At 42.6% G+C, this 9,987-nt stretch overlaps 1 protein-coding gene across 1 annotated transcript; it reads left to right on the top strand.

Moving 5' to 3' along the window:
- The first annotated feature begins 3,708 nt into the window (after positions 1-3,708).
- her13 (hairy-related 13) lies at positions 3,709-6,621 on the top strand. Its single transcript, XM_004562796.6, has 4 exons — positions 3,709-4,085; positions 4,356-4,442; positions 4,553-4,634; positions 5,223-6,621. Exons 1-4 carry the CDS (start codon positions 3,996-3,998, stop codon positions 5,690-5,692), a joined length of 729 nt encoding a protein of 242 aa, XP_004562853.1. The 5' UTR covers positions 3,709-3,995; the 3' UTR covers positions 5,693-6,621.
- Positions 6,622-9,987: the final 3,366 nt, after the last annotated feature.

The following is a 9,987-nucleotide window of genomic DNA, read 5'->3' as shown; positions in this document are numbered from 1 at the left end:
CTTAAGTACTACATAGACTCATATCCTTATGCTCAGTTGTAGTTTAGCTGATTAAGCAGAACAGAGAAGCAGCTAATATTTGGACTTTTCATAAAGGGGTGAGAACAGATGTCAAAATTTCATTTCCACTACCCCAGTAAGCTAATATGTCTAACATGAACACCCTGGGACCAACAAATCTACAAACCGGATATCATAAAATCTGGCATGCTGCATAAAATGTAAATAAAAATAGAATGCAGTGATCTGCCCCCTAATCTTATTCACAATAGAGCTTAGAAAATATATCAAATGCTTAAACAGAGAAATTTTATCGACAAATATTAACTTGTTTTGAACTTTATGACAGTCATCTTTAAAAAAAGGGTAAAGTAAAAAAGAAAAGTAAGTGGCACTAACACTAAAGAGCTGGAAAAACATGTGAAATCATTAGGTTAGCGGGCCAGTAACATGACTGGGTAGAAAAAGAGCATCTTTGAGAGGCAGAGTTCCACCAATCTGTAAAAACTGCCTCTGCATATCGGGGAACATTTTCAGAGTTCTTGAATATAAAATTGCAATCATTTCAAATATGTAATGATCTACATCTACATCATGTCATGAAGAGAATGTGTAGAAATGTGCGCATTAGACAAGGCCCAAAATCAATACTGGATCTTCAGGCCCTCATAAAGCATAGCATTAAATCATGGAAATAAGTGCAAGGGCCTTAGAAAACTTCCAGGAATTACTATCTATGAGTAAAATTCACAGTGCCATCCACAAATTCAGGTTAAAGCTCTATGGTGCAAAAGAGAAGCCATTCCTGATCATGATCAGAAAACTCTGCCATCTTCTCTGAGCCAAGGTTTATCTAAAATCCACCGAGGTAAAGTAGAAAACTGTTCTGTGATCAAACAAATAAAAATCTCAAATTCTTGTGTCATCTGGACTAAAGAGGAGACGGACCATCCAGCTTGTTGTCAGTTTTCAGTTCAAAATCTCTGATGGTATGGAAGTGCATTAGGTGGATGACAAACTTGCACATCTCAAGTTATATACAGATTTTAGAGCAACACATGCTCTCATCCAGATACCCTCTTTTTCCTGATAGGCTGTTCATTTTTCAGCAAGAGAACGCTAAACCGCAACTGCACTTATTACAACAGCAAGTCAAGGGGATGAGCAGACATTTGAAGCATGATAAAAGGGAAAAAATGATGACAAATAAGACCCTGGACTGCAGTTAGAATCGGACAAGAATGAGATATTTCTCTCCCAAAAGTCCCACAGCTGCCTTTCCTCAGTTCCCAGATGCTTACAGACTGTTGTTAAAAGCAGAGGGATGCTACACAGTAGTAAACATGATTCCGTCCCAACATTTCTACATAATGTTGCATCAAATTGAAAACAAGCTTTTCTTTTTTTTTTCTCTTAAAATTGTACATTTTCTCAGTTTAAATATTGGATATGATTTTTAGATTCTTTTGTGAATCAAATGTGAGTTTATGAGATTCGCAAATCATTGCATGCTGTTTTTATTTACATTTTATACAGCATGCCAATAGACAACATGAGCTAACATGAGCTAAAACAACTTTGTGAGTAATATATATTAGAGCTGAGCTTCTTTTGCTCAACCCTAATATATATATTTGCACTGACTATAACTACAGTCAGTGCACCCAAATCATAACACAACCGTTTCCTGTCTCACCTCTAATTGTGCAAAGCAGATTCCAGTATGCAACTCAAATTCTGCTGAGGTATCCCCCCCACCCCCTCATATAAGACATTTCTAATAGGTCATGGCAATAAAAGAAGTGTGAAAAGAGAGTCATTTTTAATGTTTCTTTATTAGAACTGCTTCCAATGAAACCTCTTTGCAGAAGGTCTGTGGATTATTCTGAGATGGAGGAAGCTGCTCGACATATTTGTTCCATTTGACTTTATCCGGATACACCTGAACTCTGTATGTTTGTGGAAAACAACTCAGTCATAACGATTGTTTCTTTATGATTTGATGATTTGGGAGGATATGACATATAGATAAGTACCCACCAACACTTATCACTTGTGTGCAGGTTTGTCTGGCTAGCACGATTTGTAATTATAAATGATGCCAGCATTGTATAGTGCGTATGTGAGATGAGAGGACAAGCTTATTTATGCTACACGCTATGTCGCCAAGCTTGATTAGCTTCGTTCCGAGTTCGCTACATTACAATAAGGGAAGCAGATAAATACAGTGAGGATCTAAACGAGTTGTGTGTGTGTGTGTGTGGGGGGGGGGGGGGGGGGGGGGGGGTTGCCATCTGGAAGCAAAACAAACGTGTCAGAGATGGCTCATACATTCACGTTTTAATAAAGATGCAATTCATTATAAGCTTCTGAGAAGTGCAAACGTGCGAGTGTCCCATTCCCCAGCTATTAGAGTCCCTGTGATTGGCCGCCACATGGAGCCAGGCGGCTGGTCTGAAGAGAGAGGGAGAGAGGGAGACAGAAAGGGGGACGCCTGGTCCCTCGGCGGAGCTCGCCAACAAAAGCGAGCCGAGACAGCTGCTCTCTCCACAGTCCACACCATTAAAGCTCTCTGGAACAAGAGATCTGGGGGTGGCGAGGTGCCAAAAAAAACCCCTTCACTTCAAAGGTCTGAAGGGCTTCATTCATTCGGGGCACGGGGCTTCAGTCTTAGCGGAAATGCTGCTGCGCAATTATGGAAACAGCGCGTAAAACACGAACTTAGCACGCAGCCCTGCATTTACCTGGAAGCTTTCACAGATGCACGCTGACCCAGCCACTCTGCTCTGCTGTGAGGGTGATCTGAATAAAAATGACGTAAACAAAACATGTAATAACCAGGCCAGAGGATTCTCTCAATGCGCCATATGCACGCTCACCAGCAAAGCACCCCAACGAATTCCAGGCGAATTAAATCATCAAAATTGGTATTATGAGAACAGCTTTTGACTTATTCACAGTTGTGCAAATGTGTATATTGCAGTGTGTTTGAACACACATAAAAAAGAGAGAGAAAAAAAAGTCGTCCACGTTGCACAGCAGCCAATGTGAGAATGCAGTTGCGCACAAATCAGAAGTCACAACAACAACGGGGAGAACAAACGAGGCGCAGGCCAACACCTGTCGCTTTCTTTGGAGAAGGGCCCTTAATTCCCCGAACTGATTTAGTTTTGGCCGAGGGGCCGCCAGCAGCAGCAGCTGCCAACTGAAGGCATCGCGTTACATCCGCCAAACAGACGGGTAAATCTGCTGAGGCTCGGACACAGAAGCCAGCAAAGAGGAAAAGAGGTCGGGCAGAAAAGAGACGGGGGCAGGGTTTAAATGCCTCGATGTGGTGTAGGTGCAGCGTCGTGCTGCAATCATTTTGGTTGGGCTGGTTTGAATAAGTAACTGACTGGTTTATATTTGACAGCCTGAAGAATTTCATTTTTGTCTTGAGTTAAACATATATTTGAGGCTTCTTCTAACATATGAACAGTCAAACAAAAACGAAAATAAAAACAAACAGCACTATTCTAACACTGTACTCTGTGTCTCTGTGCTGATTCGTTTTGTGCAGATGAATTATAAGTGCGAGCAGTTCACTGAAACTAACTGAAAGGGGGACAAAAAACGAACGTTCGTTCCCCTAACCCAAAAAATTGTCTGATTAAAGCCAGTCCAGCTCCTCGGGGCGCAGACCTGGGCTGACCGCAGACAAAGGGGGAGAGCGCTCATTGGCTCCGACCGTGTGCGCTCTGTTGTTCCCCAGCGAGAGCAGCACAGCCCCTATTCACATGTTAATAAGCCCCTATAAATACTAACAACAGCCACTCAGCGCCAGCAGCACGTCTGACTAGGATTACACAATAAACAGAGGGCGCCTCGCCTCGCCTACGAGTTTGTCGATTTTTTTTCTGCCTCTAACCGGTTCCGTTTGCCAGCTGCCCCTCGAGGACCACTCAGGAGGTACGAGCAGCGGTGGGAGAAGCCACAGTAACGGCGATCCAACCAACATGGCCCCCTCGGCTCGGCCAAACGGCCTCGGACTTGATGTGAAAGATGAAGATGAGTCCTACTGCGGGATACAGAAAGCGGATAGAAAGGTGGGGGACCGGTGGAGGCACTGTCCAGAGACACTTGGCAGTGACGCACTTGTCACGCCGCTTTAACGCTGCGTGTGCACAGTTATGAGGCAGGGATGGTTAGTTTGAGAGGAACCCCTCAATGATTCAAAGTTAGTTACATGCTTTAGTGAGAGAAGAATGACGCTGGGTTGCCTTTGCGCACCAACCGCGGACAGGTGGACGCTTATGACTTTGAATGGTGCTTCTTTCCTCATGTCACTGAAGTGTTTTCTTTCTGTGCTCCCGCAGACTAGGAAACCTCTGGTGGAGAAGAAGAGGCGAGCTCGCATCAACGAGAGTTTGCAGGAGCTGCGGACTTTGCTGGCAGACACAGACGTGAGTACGGAGCGCACACAGCTCCTGCACTGGAGTTTCACTTTTGCTCTGCGCCACAATGAAGGCGTAAACTGTGGCCTTGGTGGTGCTCATCTGGTTTCTTTCCTCAGTTTCATTCCAAGATGGAGAACGCAGAGGTGCTGGAGCTGACCGTGAAAAAGGTGGAGGACATACTGAAGAACCGGAAACAAGGTGTGCCCAAATTTATCCAGCCCGTGTAACTATAAAAGAGTAAAGATCTGTTTTGTTGAGCGCTCAGAGTGCCAAATAATAAAACGCTTGAGTATTGCATTATCGATAGAATTACTCTCATTATTATTGCAAGACAGGGGTACATTTTCACCCTGCTCTAATAAAAGAGCATGTGAAGAGTCAGGAAATGCTTGATTTAAAAATATAAACAGTGATGAGCAAACAAGAGCTCAGTGGGGTCTTTTAAATTACAATTTCCGTGTGTTTTATACCATTAACTCTCATCTAAATATCTTATACAGTATTTTACAAGAAAAAAACACTTTTTCCGCAGAATGGTCACCATCGGAGGTTTGTATCAACATGCTTATATGTAGAGCTAGAGCAATTTGCAATTATCTTATAAGAGGAAGTGATATTTTATCACATAAAAGGCTGAAAAGTAACATTTTTAGCTGTTAAGTAATTGTAGTGTAGTGAAGGAGAAACATTTAGCTGTCACGTGTCTGCAGTCAATAAAGTAGGAGTTCTTCAGTCTTGTATTATCAATGCTTTGGATGCTGAGCAGTCGTGTCTCTCCTCTCACAGAGGCAGAGACACTAAACCGAGAAGCCAACGAGCGGTTTGCAGCTGGTTACATCCAGTGCATGCACGAGGTCCACATGTTTGTGTCCAGCTGTCCTGGGATAGATGCGACGGTGGCGGCTGAGCTCCTCAACCATCTCCTGGAGTGCATGCCCCTGAATGAGGACCACCTGCAGGACATGCTGACGGATCTAATCACGGACACTTCTGAGGGCAGCAGCAGCAGCACTTGGCATGGAGGCAGCGAGGCACTCTGCGCTTCTCTCACTTCTCCTGGTGAACGGAGTTTCTCCTGCGGGTCATCTTCTGCCCTCTCCCCAGCCCCTTCCTCCATGTCCAGTGAAGACTTGTGCTCTGACCTGGATGAGACTGACAGTGATCACAACCAGAGCTCTACAGAGGGCATGGAGAACAGGGAGCCTCCCAGTATGCCCACCATGACCTACCCCTGGTCTATGTGGAGACCTTGGTAGAGTAGTGGTGGGAGTTTGGATGGAATACAGTTGGGATGTGTTGAAAGGGGGATTATGGGCTTTCATTTTTATGGTGTGACACAGCACGTCCCACTGAAAGAGAAAATTCCACCCTACAATACAAGAGGATTTTGTGGCTGTACCAGTTTTGGCCTCCTATAAGACCGGTTAAGAAGGCTGACTACATGCATGGATTTTTTTTCTTAGGCCTCCTGAACTCATGGCACTGATGTCCAATAATTAAAGTCTGTTCTCTTGAGACCAATTTAGGCACCAACAAAAGCCTCAGCTGATCACTCTGCAGTGATTCTGAATACCGGCGTGCAGATGGATTTTCTTCACAGTCACTACTGAATACAAGTTTACAGAGATTTCCCCCAATTCTGGGAAATGTTTGGAATCAGAAAATGTAAGAGAACATTTCATCAGAAGTCCTTCCTGGAGTACTTTGGACATTTATATATATTTCAAATTAAAAGTGGATTCTCCTTTATGCCATCAGAGGGATCTGCTACACTCTGCTACGCTTTCAGCTGGAGGCTCAGAAAAATAGCCCCCCTGTTCTTTTCAGTAGTAACACCCTGGCTTTGAGTCCTCTTGTGACTTGTCTTTACACCTGGAGAAACAAAAAGCAATCCCTCTCAACACCCAACAAAGCACAGAAAAGGCAACAGTGCAGGACTCTCCCTCTTGTTTGGTCTATACTTCAGTGTAAATAGGATTTGTACAAGGAGAAAAGCTCTTTCTAGAAACTGAGAAGTCGGGCGATGCCCCAATTAATATAAATATTTCTATTGCATTTCAGAGGTTCCTTTAGTTTATCGGACCAGTAGTTCCTTTAAGAATGACCATTTTATGTTGTAAAGCTGTTTAGAAATGTCTTGCGAATAAAATGTCTGAATTTTTCTAAATAAAATAACTGAAAACTTCTTTGTCTGACGTGACTCCAGCTTTGGAATAGAAGAGAGAAACTGGGTCAACGTGTTTGTGTCTGAAAATACTGATAAAGCAAACCGTTTCTGAAAACAACAGCAACCCAAACACTTGAATAAGTAGCCCAGTGCATTCAAAAGGAAAAGTATGTCCTTCACTTAAACTTTCATTGATTCATACAGTGCGTGCATGCGCGCGCGTAAAGCAGTCGCACCTCTCCGAAAGTGTCTTCGCTCTCACCTCTGTCACAATGACCGTGTTAACAAATGCGTGTTAGATCCTGTCTGGACCAGTCACCCAGACGCACCGTCGGAGGTCCTCACAAAGGGGCAACTCCCCTCATCCCTCCTATAATCGCATGCAGTAAGAGTCGGGTGTTGTGCCAGAAAGTGATTTCCGGTATTTGCCAAAAAAAAAAAAAAAAAGATTTCCCCCATTTAAACAGCTATAAATGACTTGCTGGCGCATAATCTGTCAAACATATCTGTCATCACACCAACAACAAGTCATTCTGAGCCACAATCAGCTGAAATCCATTTTTGGCAAAGTGATGTTTATATATCCTTTATTTATACTGCTAAAAAGTCTCGTTGACATTAAAATGCCTTTTTTTAACGAGTGATCTGGCCGAAAGGGCAGCGGAAATTATAAACAAATATAACACAAGACTTCTATAAAGATATTTTCGACTGGAATGATTATAGTGTAGGTATACTTACGCAGAGCCATAAAGATACTTGCACCTGTTTCTACTCGTAAAAGTAAATAACATGTCATATTTCACAACCATTAGGTTACAGCTAATAACCTAGGTGGGGGAACCGCACGTTGAGCACGTTGTTCACTGTCTGATGATCCTGGATTACTGGAGGAGGAGGCAGGCCAATTATCAACCCCCGGTGGAGTATGGGGGCTTGGAGGCTCTGGGTGTGAGCGTCGGAGGAAACATATGCGAAGAGGAGCTGATCAAAGCTTTGAGCCACTGTTTGACAGCGGAGCGTCAAAGTATGTGGAGGTTTGGGGGGGGGGGGGGGTACTAAAATGGTCCAAGTGCATGCTGAGATTCTTCACCAGGGCACAGCACACACACATATACACTTGCAGGGATATCTGTGTGAGGACATCTTTTGACATAGTGCACTCCTTTCCCCAGTCGTTGCAAATGCCATAGTCTAACCCTAAAGCCTCCTAACTCTGAAAGAGGAGGTGTGGAACAGGAAAATGATCTAACAATGTTATGATCTAAAGGTTGAAATGAAACAAATGAATCACACTAGAATCAAACTCAGACAACTACACTTGTGCTAGTTTCACTCCCCTTTGTCTGGTATTTCTGTTCCTCTCAGTATTATTTTGTGTGAACTAACAGATTCAACGAAAACATGATGAGGGAGGTCAAATTATTTTTAAAATAAGGAAAATTTGGAGCAGGCCGTTTCATCAGCTAGCTAGCACAAAAATGGCTTTAAGATAGTCAATATACAGAAAATGTTTCTGTGCTTGTGACTTATATTTAATAGCTCAAAACCTGGGATGTTATGATAAATCCAGTGCCTGTCTAATGTAGGACTGTTAGCCAGTCATATCTGGTTTCAGACAGTTAAGTCCATAAATGTATGCTTCTTACCCAAACACACCTTTAAGATGTTATCAAAGGTATTTAGACACATTCAATTACACCCACACACCCATTCTGTCTACCACAGGACTCCACAGAAATCCCCAAAGCTTTCATTTAACCAAAACGTACCTGATGCAAACTCACAGCATCATAGGAAATGTATATTTTTAGTCAGATATTTCCAGTAATGAGATCAGTGTACATACAATTAACAACCGTGAATCAAAAGCTGAGTCTTAAGACTTTGTCCTTGGGCAAGATACTAACCCTAGGTTTCTCTCCAATGCATCCATCAGAGTATGAATGTGTGTGAATATTGGAAGCACTTGTACAGGGAAAAAAAGAAAGAAAAAGTTCTTGCATGAACAGGTGTGAGTGGGTGTAAGAGGAAAGTTGCATAAAGCACCTTTGAGTGCTGAATTACAGTAGGAAAAAAAAGAACCAGTCCATGTACCATTCAGATATTACACATCGTGAATGTGTGGTCGGATTTTATGCTGACAGGCCGACAACATTGAGGGGAGGGAAGGCGATCAGTCATGAGGAAGACTTATCTGACCAAATACATCAGCTGTGGGTTTGTGACTACGCTTGTGAATTCTGAGGTTAAAGGTCAGTGCAGTGCAACAGTTGGTGTGAGAGAGGTTCAACAGCAGAAGAGAGCATATGGTGCTGAAACAGATCCCCAGGGGACCCTGAAAAACACCCTCAGGACTCTCAACTGTTTTTGACTGTTCGAGAGAACAATCGCCTCTTATGAGCCGGCGGGGGGGGGATGCCTCTGTGTCCCATGTAAGACACAAATTTATCACATTATGCATTTGCTTTTTAAAATAAATGTCAAAATGTCGTTGCAGCCCTTATGCTGCTACGATCAAACCTAATTATTCAGATTTCCAGCTCCAATAGAGGATTGTTACAGACCCCCTCCCTTCCCTCCAAATTCACCTGCTTGTCTGAAATGATGCATTTCAGCTTCTCTCCATTTAAGCCAGTTTCCTTGGCTGCCCTTTGCAAGTTAAAGGTTTGAACAGCAAGTGGTTGGAGCTCTGAAGCTGAGATGAACGTATTAGGGTATCCACTCCCCCTGACATCATACAGAGCCAGGAGTAGGAAAAAAGAACCTTTGTGTTAAGAGCAGTCTAAACTCTTAAGTCTCAGCTTTTGATTTACAGCCATTACTCGTACATACACTGACCTCATTACTGAACATTTTGGACATGCTTAATATGAGCATCCACCACCGTAACAGCATGTTTATGACAGGAAATAAGGAAACATAGGTCCCCTTCAAATTAATGAACTTTTACAGGCTCAAGATATTTTTGAATAATCGTAGTGTGTCATGATGAAAACAGTGCATATATTATATATATATATATATATATATATATATATATATATACACACACACACACACACATTTATCCAACCTCTGGAGCATTGGAGCCTGTTTCAGCTGTCAGCGTGGCAACACAACGCAAAGATAAAAGTTTTAACTTCCCTCTACTTAAAAAAAAAGAAAAAAAAAGAAAAAGATTTTGAGTCATTCAACATTTTGCAATGTTGAATGACTGAATTTTGATGCACGTTCGTTTCAAGTGTTAGCAGAAAAATTAAAAAGGAGTCAAGCAATATTTTTTTCTAGAATTTAAATGTGATTTGTGTGAATGCCAAACACGAAAAGCCATTTAACTGGACTCCATACGCCCTCTTTAGTGTTTAGCTTCATGTATAATAA

Source organism: Maylandia zebra, linkage group LG14 (assembly GCF_041146795.1).
Source record: "Maylandia zebra isolate NMK-2024a linkage group LG14, Mzebra_GT3a, whole genome shotgun sequence".
NCBI lineage: Eukaryota > Metazoa > Chordata > Actinopteri > Cichliformes > Cichlidae > Maylandia > Maylandia zebra.
Note: the sequence above shows the minus strand (reverse complement) of the source record. Positions and strands in the feature narration are given on the sequence as shown.

Bases quoted from the DNA above. Each gene is read 5' to 3' on its own strand.
- her13 (XM_004562796.6), top strand. From the start codon at position 3,996: ATGGCCCCCTCGGCTCGGCCAAACGGCCTCGGACTTGATGTGAAAGAT. The intron at 4,086-4,355 runs GTGGGGGACCGG...GTGCTCCCGCAG, and splicing joins TACAGAAAGCGGATAGAAAG to ACTAGGAAACCTCTGGTGGA. The intron at 4,635-5,222 runs GTGTGCCCAAAT...CTCCTCTCACAG, and splicing joins ACTGAAGAACCGGAAACAAG to AGGCAGAGACACTAAACCGA.